The following is a 17,490-nucleotide window of genomic DNA, read 5'->3' on the forward strand; positions in this document are numbered from 1 at the left end:
GAAGTGTGCTGGACAGTTGCTAAGTAAATATCCATTTTTCAAAGATGATGATCAAGGAAACATCTCTACGAAGGGACCCGGATTTAAGGGGAGAGTTAGCTTTCCTGGCAAGGGGCTGTGATTTTGTTCTCCCGTCACGGTTTAAGAAGCGGCTGAAGTCATTTCAGCAGACACAGGTTTGAAACTTGGGTGTTTCTTTTAAAATATTTTTATTACTAATAAAACCACCCAGTGAACTAACTTACAAATAATTTTACAGCTCACTTGATATTAGATCAAGGAATTAATCTGTGTCCTCTATTCAGCTATTTGCAGAAAGCTATTTGTAGAGAGATTCCAACAGGTTTAAAAATAGACCTTCTGGATCTGAAGTACAGTACTCACATTTTTCTCTTGTAGAGAGGGAATCCAGTTTTAGAGACAATAAATACAACTTAACGAATATTTTACAATTCAGAATTTTTAGTAGAAATGTCTGAGAAACTAGAATTTCTGTTGTTAAAAGCCTTGTTTGCACTTGAATCAATAGACTAAATTTGTATTAAGCTACATACATCTGTAGTGAATCTTTTTAAAAAAAGAATATTGAACGTGTTAGTCTTTTTTTTTTTTTGAAAGAACTGTTTTTACATATATGCAGTCGTGTGTGTGTGATGTACTGTATGTAGGTAACGAAGGATGGTAATTACTTCTGGGTTGTGAAAGAATGTCTTCCCTCAGCACACTGAGATTGAGTCATTTCTGCCTGCAGTAGCTTCTTGCAGAGACCATGCTAACTTGCTTACACTCGTAGGGTCAGTGTCTCATCAAACAAGTTGCCTAACATTGAATACAGTACAAATCAAGGGCCATGTCAATGATGGCCATCCAGAATCCAGCAAGAAACCATAGTTTTGTAGTTATTCTGATCTATGGTAATTTCATATTTTTTGAGTGAACCATATGAAATGGCTTTTTTTAAAAAATGGGTCCAAAATAGTCAAATACTGGAAATGCTACAGTGACATAATAGCATAAGGGTACTATTCAGAATGAATAGCTAAATGATACTGTATTTATAGTGAAAAACTGTAATGGAAAATTGAGATACTTTGCCCAGTAATTCTATTTTAAAGCTGTTCCTAGATTCGAATGAAATAATTTTATTCAGAGTGAGCAGATGCTAAACTTGCTGGTAAATGTGATGAACTTTATATTACTGTGTTCTATTCTCTAATTGTAAACGGTCAGTTTTATTAAGCTACTTTGAGGTTTAAATTATGTCTCCTATTGAACTCAGTGAAAAGTAAATTGATACACCTAAAAGTTGCAAATTGAATGCGTTCTTTTTTTCCTTCAGATAGTAATGTCACTTCTATTAAATATGGAATCAAACAATGAATTAATTAACGTTTGTCTATTGGTGAACTTCCATGTTAAGAAGTACACTGAGGAAAGCAGAGTAGATTATTATAGAATCAAATATTTTCCCACTCAAATTAAAACCTTGACAGATAGCCAGGATTTGTTCTGAATGTCTCTTATTTCTATCAAAGCAGAAGCACAGAGTCAACATTGAAGGCCTTGCTCTTCAGTAGCGTGTGTTCGCTAGGCTGACTATTGAGTTTCATCCCCACTGGCACCAGTGGTCTTAATCCTATGGTTATAGCAGCCCTGAAGTTATCCATAACTGCCCTGGATGTCACACTATAGGAAACAATTTGGGGAAGCAAAAAAATAATTTTGATGCTTATTTACTTGTAGTGTCACAAATCTTTTTCAGGATAGAATAGAAAGGAAATGACAATGCAAATGACCTAAGCAAAGCCCCTGAAGAATTATATGCCTTATTTTAGAAATTTAAGAACAACTTCTACTGTTACTGGTTCAGGACTGTGTAATAATATTTGCAGATTTAGCATTAAGGCAAAAAAGAAATGTCTACTTAGGATACATTATCAATTTGTTGCATGAAAAGTAGTTGGTAAACTAAATAGCTTTACAAATGTAAATGGTTACTTTATTTATTTTTGAACCTGGAAGACTGTGCCAGCTTATATTTAACCTTTTGAGAACTTCATCCTTTGGCTTTGTGACTCATTTTTTAAAATTAAGACATAACTCTGCCCAGCATAGTTTTGAACCTTTTACCTGTTAATCCTGTAATATCCTTTAATCTTCACAACAACCTTCCAAGAAGTAGGGGTTATAATGTTGTATTACTGAAATTCTGAAAGATTGAGTAATTTTCCTGAGGTCACAGAGCTAGTAAGCCATCACTGTTTCCTGTTAGGTTTTTCACATTTCATTGGCATCACTCCCTCTGCCATTTCTTCCTTGACTGTTGCTTTATATGGGTGACATCCTGATACTGTAGCAAAGGCTTGGTGTGACCAGCTGGACTTCATATCCCCAATAGTATTAATATATGAGCAGACTCCAGTCTGTGTATTAGTGTCAGATATTACCATGAAAAATGGTCCATGTTTAACAAAAGTAAGAGATTAAATCATATTTATCATATATTTATGTGAATGAAGCTTGTCTTCCTATAATTCTCATGCTTTTCAAAGGTAGCTAAGATTTTTACCCTGAATTTAAAGATCATGTTTTAAGTCTATGCATCAAAAGAAAATATGATATTTAAAACTACTTCTTACTGATAAATCATTGTTCAAACTTTAGGAATGGCATTGGGATAATTTACGAAAGAAGAACACGAGTAATATTTTGTGTTCACAGTGAATTTAAAATAAGTTTAGCTAGTGAACAGTCATGTTCATCTTTCATACCTTATGTAACATCTAATAGTGCCATGCTTATGAGCCTTTATAGATAACTTGGTCAAAATTAAGAATAGAAATTAAAACTATGAAAAATCTTCATGGAATCTTTTTCACTTTCTCTGCTAGGAATCTCAGAACTAAATTTTTAGCTTTCGCTGGTAAAATGAACTTCAACTTGAATGTTAGTGTACCTCCTCTCCCCTTTCCCTAAATCATGGATAATTTAATCTCCCCATTGTCCCCTGCCCCTTGACCTTTTTATACTGTCCTTTCTTATGTCTCTTTGTGGTACAGCATATCAAATCCTTTTTAGAAAAAGGAATGATATATATAAACTATTAATGAATTGATAAACTGTAATGAGAGTTTTGCTGTGATGAAATTAATGACCATGATCCTTGCCTATTAGAAAGTACCAAAAATAAGAAAAATGTGTATCTCGGGAAAAAACAGTATGCATGCCCCTAGTGGCAAGTAAATCAGCCTGGCAGAAGATGTTCCAAAACTAAAATGCTTTTATTTTCTTAAAGACTTTCTCTGCATCAGGGGCTGGCAGTGATTCTCTAGATAAAGTCAGTCTAGGGAAGGTGGAAGGACACTCCTCCAACAATGCATTTTAGATCTGCAGATTTAAGAAGGGCTCATTCTGTCTACTTATTGAAGGAGAAGTAGAAATACACAGAAAGACAAAGAATAATTTTCAAGAGTTTAGTAATCCAGTTCCATCAGACCGAGAATTCTCCTTGAGATCCTTATTGTGTCAATTGACGTTGCTCTTTTTTTTTTTAACATTTTTTATTGATTTATCATCATTTTACAATGTTGTGTCAAATTCCACAATTGACGTTGCTCTTAAATGTCTGCTACATCACTGGTAGGAAAATGTACTGTAGGATTTTTTAAGCACAAATCTATGTAAACTCAAGTAATTGACAGATAATTAATGTACTGATTCATTTCATGTAGATAAGCATTCCCTTAGAGCAGGCTTACCCGCCATAGGGTACAGTGAGCCCTTGATGTCCACTGCCTCTAATTGTGGCTTCTTGTATTTACACCCAACTTCCTGTTACTAGTGAAGACTTTCAAGAATATATACTGTTTAGAATTTTTGTGTTTCATAATCATATTTTCCTTCCAGATTCAAAATAAACCAGAAAAGAAACCTGGAACGCCTCTTCCACCTCCAGCCACCTTTCCAAGTAGTCCCCGACCTCTCTCCCCTGTTCCTCATGTGAATAATGTTGTGAAGGCAACATTATCTGTAAACATTCCACGGTTCTACTTTCCTGAAGGACTCCCCGATGCCTGCAGTAATCATGAACAGACTTTAAGCAGAATTGAAAGTGCTTTCGTGGATATTGAAGATCAGAAAGCAGATATTTATGAAATGGGGAAAATTGCAAAGGTAATGTAACTGCTAAATGTTGCATAGTCTCCCTTTCTCTAGCAACATCAGCCTCCCTCTCTTTACTGCCTCCTTGCTATCTGTTTTTCAGCATGCATAGATTTATTTCCATATTGAAAAAATTTATTTGATGCTGATGTATCTTTAGCTATGGTTCTACTTCATGGAACTCTTAAGTTTAAAAAAAAAGAAAAAAAAAAGAAAAAAAAAACCTTAGTGGTCTCCCAGTCCAACCTCCCGTTTAATACAGGAATTCCATCCATGACTGGCATATAAATTCATTATCTGCTTGAATGCTTTCAGTGGCAGGAAACTCACTGCATTGCCAAGCAGCCTGTTCTATCATTAAATAGCCTTAGTTGTTAGAAAAATTTCCCTTGTGTTGAATACAGATCTCTTTTTTTGTTCTCATTCATTGATCATAACTATTTGCCCTGAAGCCAGACAAGGAACCTTTATGCCAACTCAACACAGTAATTCTTCCCAGAAATAAATGGATTTGCCACTAGGAAGCAAGTCTTTGATACTTTTCAGTATATCCAGATGCTTCTTATTTAAGATCTTAGCCCCGTATGCTAGAACTACTATAACATCTTCAGAAACTGGATCCTGTACCCGCAGCCACCTCCTAGAACAGTTAATACTGAGCATAGCCATCCGTTTATATTTGAGCCTGTCATTCCCCAGCTCAGCCATATTCAGAGATTCCTACCATCTATAGGGGTGTTTCGTTTGGGTTTTATTTTTGTCGTGCACATATATTGAAGAGTCATATCATACCTCAGGAATTAGCGGTGGTCTCAAGCTGTGCTTCAAGAGACAGAGGGGTTTAGTAGGCTAAGGGCTGTATGTGGGCAAGTAAACACCAAGTGGGAGCTCCCAAGACCCCGTGTACACTTCCACTCGGAATGGTTCCTCTGCTTTCAGGAATAATGTTTAGGTTGAAAATTACTGATTTTGAAGATGAAACCCAAACTACTGTTCCCTGAGTGAGCCTGACCCAGCTGCCCTCCCACCGGCATGCTCTACATTTGGGCTCTCATAGTTGTCCCCTCCAAAATGGGCTTCCACTCTGCCAGCCCCCCAGTCATCCCTCCTCTGAGGCCCAGCTTCCGTCGTGTCCTGAGAGAAGTCCCTGAATCCCTGCCTCCTCTCTCCTACCTCTAACCTCAGACCATTTGTTACTGCTGTTAAATAATTTGTTAATAAGAGTGATTTTAAGGGAAATGAAAAATAATACTTTTTTATGCTTTTTTTCTTCATACCCCCAACTTAGAACTTGCTTGTTGACCCCTTAGATGTTTCTCGTGAAAAACAAACTCCTTCATTCCAGAAACAAGCGTTTACCTGTTTCCACTCTATTGTACATGTGAGGAAACTGAAATCCCACAAGTACTGACGTGAAGTCCCAGCGCCTGTCTGTCTCAGAAGTCCTCTGACTCTTATGTTGTGCTGTTCCTGCCATGTTGTCTCCCCTGAACGTATGCTAACACATCATCAGCTAACTTCCAGGCTATACCCACCCAAATAAATTACAAGTTCTTTGAGGGCATTGGCATTTTCTTATCCAAAGCTTTGAGAGATGGCTATTTTAAGAGTCAACATTGTAAATTATTTGAAAATGGGCTGAAACGATGAATCTAAATCCAAAAGAGTATTTAGCAAGGATGAATGAAGTCTGCTTTTTGAGATAACATATTAATTGCATAAATGCTAACATGGTAACAGTCTGTGCAGCAGAAACAGGAGGTTTCATGGACTGCTTCAGGCAGGCAGACAGAGACACTATGCAGACTTAGGGACATAGTAGTTCCCTGGTGCTCTGCTGGGCTCCCCACATCTGGAGAGCCAATCCAAGTGATTAGTGCCTTGCTGTCAGAGACCTGCTGTCTGCTCTGTCTTGAAGGTTTCTGGGCAGCCTTCCTCCTCTGAATACTCCCAGCCCCTGACTGAGGAGCCTCGCTGCCACCCTGCCTCCCTGCACCTGCTCTGGCTCTCCCACCTTGTCTCATAGTAGCCCTGCCCTGCTCTGTGGTGCAGTGGCCCACCAGCACACCACAGAATCAGTGAGAGGAGAGCAGAGCCAAGGACTCCACAGGTGGTCAAGGGAAGGGTAGGGAAGAGTGAGTCAAGTCAGGGGAGGAGTCTGCATGCTGGGGAGTCAGAGGAAGGACTGTCCTATTTACAGACAGTGAGGATCATTCTGTATGTGGCATCAGGAAAAGCTGCCAGTGGTGAAGCTGGCAACATAGAGAAGTTTAAAAAGATAGAAAATTATTTTGTTTGGCTATAGGAGCAGTCATTTACATAACAACTTACTGTTTACACCAAATCGTCATGTGTCACAATAGCCAGTAAACACATACATGTCTGATTAACTTGTCTGAATTGGACTTGACTACAGCCCTATATTCCATTCAGAGGTGCTAAGCATTTGTGTTCATTGTTCCTAGATGTTTATTATCAGCTCAGGTAGCAGTGAGCTGCTCATACCTTTAAAAAGTCGAAATTAACATTGAATATAAAAATGGCAGATTTGTGCATAATGACCTTAGAAGATATCATGAGTCTATAGGCTTGTATTGTTTTGTTTTCTTTTTCTTTTTTTTTTTTACTTATAAATTCATTGATTTTTTAAAAAAATTTTATTGAAGTGTAGTTGATTCACAATGTTGGTTTCAAGTATACAGTCAAGTGATTCAGTTATACATATACATATATATTTTTTCTTTTCAGATCCTTTTCCATTATATGTTACGAACAAGAAATTGAATATACTTTCCTGTGCTACATAGTAGGTCCTTGTTGTTTATTTATTTTATATATAGTAATGTCTATCTGTTAATCTCCAACCCCTAATTTATCCCTCCCTGCCCTTTCCCCTTTGGTAACCATAGTTTGCTTTCTCTATCTATGAAAGATTTGGTTTTGGGTTTGTAAATAGAATTTCTGTCTTTTTTTTTAGATCCACATAAAAGTGGTATCATATGATATTTGTCTTTTTCTGTCTGACTTACTCAATATGATAATCTTTAGGTCCATCCATGTTGCTGCATATGGCATTATTTCATTCTTTTTTATAGCTGAGTAATATTCCATTGTGTATATGTGTGTGTGTACACAGCTTCCTTATCCAGTCATCTGTCAATGGACATTTAGGTTGTTTCCATGTCTTGGCTATTGTAAATAGTGCTGCTATGAACATTGGGGTGCAGGTGTGGAGAAAAAAGGAACCCTCCTACAGTGTTGGTAGGAATGTAAATTGGTGTAGCCATTATGGAAGACAGTATGAAGGTGCCTTAAAAAACTAAAAATAAACTTACCATTTGATCCAGCAGTCCCACTCCTGGGTGTATATTGTTTTGTTTTCAAACACTATATTAGGTCATTTTATTGGATTTTGTTTCTTTGGTCTCAAAATCATTTATTTTAAAAAATTCGTTTAATCATATCTTCCAGTTCACTAATCCTGTGTAATCTAGCTTTTCCTTGGCCACGGCAGTCTGTTAGCACTCACTGAACCAGCCCACTTTCTGCCCTTCTGTGCTCTGCAGATCGGTCCTCACCCCTGGGCAGCAGACCTGCGCCTGCAGCACTCGGACTCATGTGTTCATGTTCTCACTGCAGGCTGGCTGTAGGAAAAGGAGAGACAAAGGGCAAGGAGGTGGTCAGGGCAATAAATGAACATTTTTATGGATTCTTGTGGTTTATAAAGCTATGTGGATGGCCAGCTTGAGTTTACAGTCTACCCTGAGTGATAATTAAGTGTGGCTTAATCGGGTATCTGTTTTTAAGTGCAAAGAAAACTCTGTGTGTATGAAGTCTGTGTCTGGAGGAGAAATGAATAGAGAATGAATCTGAGAGGGACAAAAGCAGCATAGGAACAGAAACTGAGGAACAGCCAGGAAAGTACTTGTCACCATTGAGTTTCAGCGTCTATCAGAAAGTTGAGGGGAAAGCATGGAACTGTCTTCTGACCGGTGCAAAGCCCCCACCTCTTCTCATTGGCTGATGTAGCACCATCTTGACCCATCATGCCTGTGGCCTGGAGGGTAGCTTCTCTGTACCTTTATTTCTTCATCTGCAGAATGGGGCAAAAATGCCTGCCTTCTTTGTATGGGATCGTGTCAGGACCCAATGAAAACAGCAAGCGTGAGACATTTTTAAATGTTAAAGAACATTACAAATATTGGGCAGGCATCTCTTTCTGAGTATCATTAGATAAGCTTGCTGTCAGTTCTTTATGTTGTGGCCCATTCTCAGATCAAATTATAGGTATTAATCAAGCTTCCTTTGCTCCAGTGACTTGGATTGCCACACTCTTGACTCTTGCCTCCTCCTCTAGACATAAGTTTCCTAAACCCACTTTCAGTGTGTCCTGTGCCTCCTCACTTGTGTCCATTCTTTTCCTTTGTAAAAAATCTTGGCACGGGCTTGTTCTCTCCTTTGTTATAAAGGCCTATATTCTGTTGCCCTCAGATTTGTAGCATTTATAGCATTTACTTTTTTCATTTTTTACTGATCTCCTGACTCCCTTTATCTTAATTCTTTGTTTTTAAGCAGATGCAGGCCAGTCCTGCATTTCTAAAAAATGGTCAGAGTGTAATGTCTGCAGCCCTTGCCATCCACTGTCCTTCCAGTTTCCCTTTGGCATTTTCTCCAAGGGCCTGATACCCCTCATGCTGCCCAATGCTTGCCTACTCAGGGTGCCCCATACCAGAAAAATAGGGCAGCCCTTTAGACATATCTGGTCTGTGCCTTACCTCTTAGAATTCTGCCTTTGGGTCATAGTAAATTTGTAAGTGTTAATCTCGGTGATTCACTACTCTTTATGAGCTGACGTGTAAGCGCTTTAATGGGAGTCTTCTGGATAAAAGACTGTAATCCAAGGGTATGAAAATTGTTTAACAGTGGAAGTAGCCCCACAGAAGGTGGTAAGTACACAGCCCCTGGGGTGTTTCAGCTGAGCTGGTGACCACTCCCCCAGGTTGAGCTGGAAGATTCCTAATCTCTTCCAATTCTGAAAAATCCATAGTGACTCTAATGGTAGGAGCCTCAAGCACTTTGGCAGGCCAGTTCCAATCCCTCCCTGTATTTTCTGTCTGCTGGTGGCTCTGCACCCCTACCTCCATTATATAGACTTTCAGCTTTCCCAGCAGCTGCCAATACCCTGCCACATCTAAGAGCATTTTCTTGGTAAAGTACGGACTCCGCATGAAAGAGAACATTGGGATTGGGGAAAGTGGATTTGACAGTTACTACCCAAAGTATATTAATTGTGAGCTTTGTACCTTGGCAATCATAATTTACACAATAAACAAAATCCATTTGGTTGCTAAGCAACACCTTTCCCTCATTCTTGACCTCAGTGGAGGTATTTGACCTCTGGACTTAAGAAATCTTAAATTCCACCCTGCTTGCAGAACATGCTTTAGTGGCCCTGGCAGAAGCAACCTCTTATTTCTGCCCTGTACTTACCTCTGTTGGCTTGAATCTCCCCATCCATATCCTCATCTCTGACATGAACCCAGCAGCCCTGGGCATTCTCAGTATACGTAATCTCAGACAGGGCATTCTCCAGGCTTCTGTGGGGACCTCCCCCCCAGCCCCGTGCACTGAGGCCTCACACCAGGAGCAACTTCACCTGAACCTAATGTGGATTCACATCAAGTCAGCTGCCAGAGGAGAAACCTCCTGTCATAGGATGATGAAGATTCAGTAGATCCTGTATCTAATATGAAAAATAAGAATATCTTTATCCAATAACAAGATGTGACTCTTTCAAGAGCTTCAGATTTGGGACTGTGTTTTATGTGTGTATACAAAACTGGGAACATTTGAAGACTATTTCTCTGCCAATATATAGATATTATTATTACTTAGAGGTAAAGATATCCCCTGTAGGTAAAAAGCACATAAATTTGGTAAGAACTCTTATAAGAGTATGAGAATAACTTTTTAATTGAAATTAAAAGCTTTTTATTAAGGAGGAAAAAGAGCGTTACCTTTTAAGGTATTGTCTTTTAGTTCTTCCTAAGGCTTGTATAATATGTAGTCATTTGTGGTGTCTTCTAATATATAAATAAAGGATAGCATTTTAATTTTTACCTTTCACTTTCACCTGAATTGTAAAGGTAAATAGATTTAAATAGATCTGGTAACTACTTTCTTGAACAGGCCAGGCTTTTCTGGTTCTTCTTGAACCTGGGGCTTGACATAATAAGCACAGGAGAGAGAGGGGAATAGGTGGTAGAGTGCATTGACACCCAGCGACCAAGCAATGAAGGTGCCTTTTTTCTGCCATAGGAAGGAAGGGCATATACAACCATGACATTCAGTCATTTCTTTCTCTTCCTAATGGTAGGAAATATATGATGTAAGAGTGGTAGGAAGGAAGGGAGACCGGTTGCTTTAACTATCAGGATAGTGGAAAGGAACATCACCATAAATGAACGTGAAGAAAGGGTAAATGGATTTGCATTTTCTTCATTAAACATGTCACCTTCTCATTTTGTTTCCCCTCTGTCCCTCTGAATCTACCCTAGCTGACGTGTTTGCCTCTGCCCCAGTTTTGCTGGTCCAAGGGCCCTCTGTCCACTGTGGCGTGAAGGGTAAAAGCCTCAAAGGCCCTTTCTTTGCCCATGTCATCTCTTCACTGCCCCTTGGCTCACACTGTATTTGTGTTTTGTTTGCAGGTCTGCGGCTGTCCTCTCTATTGGAAAGCCCCTATGTTCAGGGCTGCAGGGGGAGAGAGGACTGGGTTTGTGTCAGCACAGTCATTCATCGCCATGTGGAGAAAGTAAGTGTGAGCAGTTAGTTACTCAGGCTTGGCAAAGAATTGCCTGGTCCTCATGACGTGCTTTACAAAGGTCACTCATTTTACTCATTTATTAATTTTCCCCTTACCCTTTATTTCAACAAGTAAAATTCAGTGATTCACAACTTTTTATGCCTACACACAAATTCTTTCCATAAGCCTTTATCTTACACGGCTCTAATCAGTAAAGCAGATCTTTATAAATACTTCTTTAATAAATATTTGATGGTTTCTTAGTTTCACTTATTAAATTTGAGTCTTAGGATTTGACTCTGGTAGCATGTGTCATGTAAAAAGTACAGCTTCCACTCTCATATGATCCAGTTTAGAATTGTATCCAGTTGATTTATTTAAAATAACTGAATTCTAATAGAGTTTAATCATTACTTTTTGAAAGCTCCAGTTAAGGAGCAAATGAGTAGAATGTTTCACGAGGCTCTTGGATTTTAACATCCTGACAAGTCTTCTTGAATTCAAACTCAAGTTTCTTCTTTCTTTTATTTTTTTCTGACTTCTTTCTTCTTTAGAAATTATTTCTTGTTATATTTCCACAATTTAAGAGAGTGTTATAGCTTGCCCCTTCTACTTCTTGTAACTAATCAGTCTTCCTTACATATATTCTTCTCACCATTTCTGGGCTATATACCCTTCCTGGTGAACTTTTGGGAAATGCTACTCACCTACCATCATCATAATTTAAAATCAACATATGATAGCAAAATTCAGCTTACAGATTCCTTCAATCTTTTTATGCCACCTAAAAGCCCTTAGTTAGTCCTTAGTATAATGCTTGAGAACATAATAGGTGATTAATAAGTATATTCTTATTTCTAAAAATTTGGTAGCAAATTGAATTCATCAAGTTCTTATATTAGAATAGAACTAAAGTGATCAGGGCATATAAGACTACCAGTTAATGGACTTCTTTTAAAGAACAACATCAAAGCTAAAAGTTACAAATGTTTCACGTTTTCCAGTTAAATTTCAGTCAGTTTGTACAGGGAATAGTTGTAAATTGTCTGCATAGCAAGGGCTAAAATGGTGCTAGGAGAATCATTTCTCATAGAACAGCAGGATGACACTCCAAAGTCAGGGTCGTGGTCACTATTTCACCTCCCCTATGGCAAATAGGAAACGGCTGGATAAAAATCTAAAAAATGCCTTTTTTTTTTTTCCTGTGTGTGGGTAAGTAGTCATAAAGGTAAAAGAATTCCTTGGAGTCTGGAATTAGCAAAAAAGCACTAATTAGCAGGAGTAAACCGGTAAAGGAATTGGCATTTGCCATTGAGGTATTTATCTTTGGTGTTCTGGCAGCCTAGAACTTGAGGGAAGAAAATAGAACCGAGGGCCTGAGCAACAGAGGGGTCAGCTTGGATTCCCTACCCTTTCCCCACTGGTAAAGCCAGGACTTCAACTGGGTGGTCTGCCTATCTGTTATTATTACTGTTGTTATTTGAAATCAGCATGTAACAGTAGAGGAATTGAAGAACTTGAAATGTATAGATGTTCTAACTTTCATTCAGCTAACCTCTCCCCTGTGGTAGGTGCCAGACCCTGAAAAGGCCTCAGCTGGAGTGTGAACCAGAAAGAGCTGTTTTACACAGCCACTGAGTTCAGCATTGTTGGCAGAAATCATCTGACCATCTGAGAAAGCAGCAAGATATGAGTTATGGTTGTTTAAGAGAAAGCTTTGAATAAGCTAGGAGATTGAAAAAAGGAAGTAGTACAGTCTATAAATGATTAGAGCCAGAGAGAAGAGTTGAAACTGCTTACATTCTAAGTTATTTTGAATATGCTAGGACCCTATGTTAGTGAGCCTGAGGCTGACTGTAGCAAAGGAAAACTAGTAAGCAACTTGTTTAGCTACAATTAACTATATAATGTTAAGGAGGGTAACAGCCAGGTTTTTGTTTTTTTGGGTTTCTTTTTTGTCTTAAGATATTTGTGTCACCAAGATAGGGTGGCCATTTATGTTGGTGGGCAGAGTAGCAGCAGCACCCACACAGATGTATTCCTTTATTGAGATGAATCATTTTCATTTTCTCTCTAAGGAAAAGAGATTCCTGCAAAAGGCAGAAGGGGAAAAAAAGACATGGAACACAAGTCTTCATTTTCAGTTACTGCAGGAAACTGCTTATGAAGTTACATAGCATGAGCAACTGTCCCTATCTTTTTCATTAAAAAAAAAATCCCATGAATGGATATGTGAAATATCTCTGTATTAAAGCTTTAATCTTCTGGCTAGATACTATAATGACTGGAGCGCCCTCTAGTGGGAATTCCTTCTAAGCACTTAAAAAGCATTTTAAAAACCAGGGTGCTTTAAAGGAGACCCAACTATGGCTATGTTGGGAGACTAAGCAACTAAGCATGATGATTTGAATTACCATACTGACCTGGAAGAAGACATTTGTTTATTTCTGTAACTTTTTACAAATTGTACCCTTTGCATAAAGTGACTTGGATCCAAGTATAATATATTAAAACTTTCAAGTACAAAAAATAACTGGCAGATGACGCAGAATTAAAATATATTGGCATATACATATACATGCTGACTTGCTCCAATAATAGGCTTTATATAATCTTGAGGGAAAAGTCAAATACGAAAATCCCAGCATAACAGAAATAATTTGCCTCCTGTCGCAGTACTCATGGGGTGGAGGCTTCTGAGGCCTCCAGGTGGTTTGAGGATGAACCCCTCCACCTTCACGGGCTCCTGTTCCCCTGCCTCTGCACCCGCTCCCTTCCCCACTCTGCTGCCTGTTTCATATCTGTACTCTGACATCTGCTTCTCTTACAGTCAAGACATTTTTAGGGGAAAGACATTGCTCCACAGCTTTTCCATTTGAGCTCCTGGTTGCCAGCCTTGTGGCAGAGCTCCTCTCAGACGGAGCCAGAAATGTCACTCCAGCTTTTTTATGCTTTACTTTCTCTTACCTTTTCACACCAACGTGTCATTTGCCCGTTAACAAAACAGTGTTTTGTCTTAAGAGCTCTGGAAGACACCAGTTTGGAGTAACCACGTTTAGGGGAAGGATATAGCTCAAGTGGCAGAGCGCATGCTCAGCACCCAAAAGGCCAGGGGTTCAATCCCCAGTAGCTCCCCCAAGGGGAAATGAATGAAGAAAGCTAATCACCTCCCCCTCATAAAACAAACAATAAAATAACCACGTTTACCTTCTTTCTCCAGCTTTCACAACCTTTATTGTTTCTTTTTCTCCTGCCATATAGAGTTCACTAGCCACTAGCATTGGCAAGAATAGTAATTCACCTTTTCTTTCTGTTTCATGCCTCTAATAGTAAAAGGTCGTACCTGCTTTGAGTTTTCCTTCTCAGAGTATCTGTCATATCTGTGCAGGTTTTATTTCGTGGTGCTATCCTTTCTTCATAAAAGCACTGCTTTCCAAAGACTTCGCTGTCTTTTTGTTGTGATCATCCCACCCATTTTCTAAACCTAAAAGGTGGTTCCCATCAGCACCTACTGCACTAATCTTTTTGTGAAACGTAGATTTATTTAACTTAGGGAGTCTTAGCATGCTGAAGAGTGATACGGAGAATAAATACAAAGATCATTCTGTGGCTTTAATAATCACAAATGAAGACAGTTAAGTGTACATCTGTTAGACAGATCACAACCATTTTTTGAAAATCTATGTGAAAGTGACTATGCAGGGTGCTAAGGAAAAAAAAAAAAGCTTAAACTTTACCCTTTAGGTGCCGGAGAAATAAAAAAAAAAAAAAAGCTCATGGTACAGTGGAATACATAACACGTATAAATTAAATAGTACAAAGATCAAGAAGAAATTTAGTTGTCAGAGAAGGCTTTTTGAAAGAGGTGAGTTATTAGCTGGACCTTAAAGTATAGCCAGCATTCAGGTGGCAGAGTTGGGAGGGGCGGGGTTCTGGGAAAGCAGAACACCGTGAGAAAGGGCACCCAGGCAGGAGTGCATATGGCACCTTCAGAGGAGAGTAGGTCAGGCCAGCTGCCTGGAGGGGAAATTTCGTTTAGCCAAGTGGTGAGATAGGTAGGTGGGCAGGCTCTAGCCTAACAGGGAGGGCCCTAAATGCCCAGCACAGACATTTAGACTTACTCATGTAAGTGGTAGAAAGCTACCTTACAGTTTTGGAGAAGGGAGTTACATGATCAGAGAATGTTTCAGAATGATGAATTGTCCATGATATAAGGTTGGATGAACACTGAAGCCTATTATGACCCTTTTCCCTTCTGGAAGTCTCAGCATGGAGTAATAAGACCCTGTACTTGGTGGTAAAATGGAACTAGGAAGGAAGGAATGCTTATCTAGAATGTTTTGAGGAAATATTCCTCAGGACTGCAGTATTTCCATCTTGGATTCCAAGCACTTAGTGGTCCAAGCTAGAGACCTGGGAGTCATCATGGATTTCCCCCTGTTACCCCTCCACACATACTAACTACCATGTCCTTGCATTTCAACCATACCTGCCCCCTTCTCTTCATCTCCCACTGCCAGTATCCATGCTCAAGCCCTCGGTTGGATTTTTGCTTAATATTTCTGAAAAACACATCTGATCATGTCACTGTTCGAGTTGAAATTCTTCTGTGGAATAAGCTGAAGCCTAGGCTTCTTGACCTAACATAAAAGGGCCTCCAGGATCTGATCCTGCATGCTCATGTCCCCGTCCCTTGCCACCCCAGCACTTGCAGAGATAATCTAGGCACTCTCACACCGGCATTTGTACTTGCGACCCTCTTAATCCACAGCAGCCCGGTTTCCTATTTCACCTATTCGGGGAATCTTACTGGCCCTCTCGTGTCCTTCCATGACACCCTGTGCGTATTACATCTGTGGTGGCTGTCATACAGGGGTATAATCTTACTGGTGTAGCTCTCTCACTAGACTGTAAGCTCCTTACAGGGCATAATGCCATGTCTCATTTTCTTTGTATCCCAAGTATCCACAGGCCAGACTCAGTATCTGGCATATAGTTAACATGCAATAAATGATTAAGGAAGGAAAACAGAAAAGTTGAAGACTAATTGAATATGGACAATAAGAAAGAGAAATAGGTCTAAAATGACTTAAAATTTTCAAGCCCAGGTAACTCATGGTGGTACCACTATTAACAAAAATAGACATCCATGAAAAGTACTGACTTTGAGAGGAGGATTTTAAATTTGGTTTTTGAAATTTTGACTTTGCTGTCAGAGTGTAGTATCCAAATAGAAATTTCCAGCAATTAGTTGGACATGAGGAATTCTTAGAGCTTGGAGTCTTAATAGGACTTTTTTTTTCCCTAAGCCCGGTCCTTCAAAGTCTAATTTCAAAAGCCCCCTATCAGTTTGGTCCGTCCTGAGTATGGCTGCCAACCAGGGCAAACACGTTTATGTCTTAGGTGGTGCACAGTGGTTCCTCCTGGTGGGCAGCTCTGGAACTCTGGATCCAGATGTCCTGAGCTAAAACCTGAGTGGACATTCTCCTTCAAGTGTATTTTTACCTGTGGTCTCAGAAGCATTCTACAAAAATAATATACCATCTTGTTGTTGAGCTTTTACTAAAATGGCCCTTTTAATAATTTCTTGAAAAAAATCAAGAGCATGGAAAAAAATAATTTTTTTAATCATTGAAAGGAGAGCACTTGATTCTTGATCTTGACGGCCTTCTGATCAGACCAGAATTACCAAGTACTGATGTTATAGTCATTGTTCACAGTAGCCAGTCTTCCTAAGCTGTCGTTTCTTTTACAGGTTGCTGAGTAACCATCACGATGATGCCTCTAAGTTTATCTGTCTTCTAGCGAAGCCCAACTGCAGCTCCCTAGAACAGGATGATTTTATTCCTTTACTTCAGGTAATTTTCATTTCCTTTTTAAAATGGGTTTCATTTTTAGAGTTTCAGAGGTTTTTCAACTGTAAGATATGTCAATTGAGATATACAAATCTAGAGGTCAGATTTCTAAGAGTGGTTTCCAGGCTTGTTTTAGCAGTGAAATCCTTTTGTTAAGTGGAAATTAATGTAGAACCCGTAGTACAAAACAGGTAACAGAGCGCTCCTTCTGCTGAAGCAGAAGAGAAGGGCCATTCAGCCTCCCCCTTGCCCACCCACAGCAATCACGGAAGCACCTTGTGAAACCAGGCATTTGGCCTAGTTAGCTGAGTTGACCTTTGTTAAGGTTAAGAGAAAGAGAGCTCCAACAGGAAGAGCCGACCTGGGGAGTATTTTTATCCAGGCCTTCTGATGAGAATCAGTTGCACGCCAATATTGGAGCTGTTTTTACTGCAGCATTCTTTGTTGCATATATTTCTTGTTAATATTCTTAATTTCATGTCTAAATACTCAGTTTTCCTAAGAAGCTCACAAATTTTTTGAAGCTAAGGTCTGCCTTTCGTTTCTGTTGAATGCATATCATTGTTTTAGTTGTTCTAGTAAATCCTTGTTGACTGTTGGTAAGGATGCCTAAAGAAAGGCAAAAAAATACATTGACATACTTGGAGTTTTTTAAGTTGTATTCATGTCTAC

The 17,490-nt window shown here is 39.2% G+C and overlaps 1 protein-coding gene across 2 annotated transcripts in view; it reads left to right on the forward strand.

Moving 5' to 3' along the window:
• PPP2R3A (protein phosphatase 2 regulatory subunit B''alpha) overlaps positions 1 to 17,490 on the forward strand; it is a 151,587-nt gene that overhangs the window by 69,527 nt on the left and 64,570 nt on the right. For both annotated transcript variants that reach the window (XM_072956262.1, XM_072956313.1), the window contains 3 exons: positions 3,907 to 4,173; positions 10,869 to 10,972; positions 16,719 to 16,821. In XM_072956262.1, the coding sequence (XP_072812363.1) occupies positions 3,907 to 4,173; positions 10,869 to 10,972; positions 16,719 to 16,821 (474 nt within the window). The remainder of the gene's footprint in view (positions 1 to 3,906; positions 4,174 to 10,868; positions 10,973 to 16,718; positions 16,822 to 17,490) is intronic.

The sequence above is a fragment of the Vicugna pacos genome, chromosome 1, assembly GCF_048564905.1.
Source record: "Vicugna pacos chromosome 1, VicPac4, whole genome shotgun sequence".
NCBI classification, from domain to species: Eukaryota; Metazoa; Chordata; class Mammalia; order Artiodactyla; family Camelidae; genus Vicugna; species Vicugna pacos.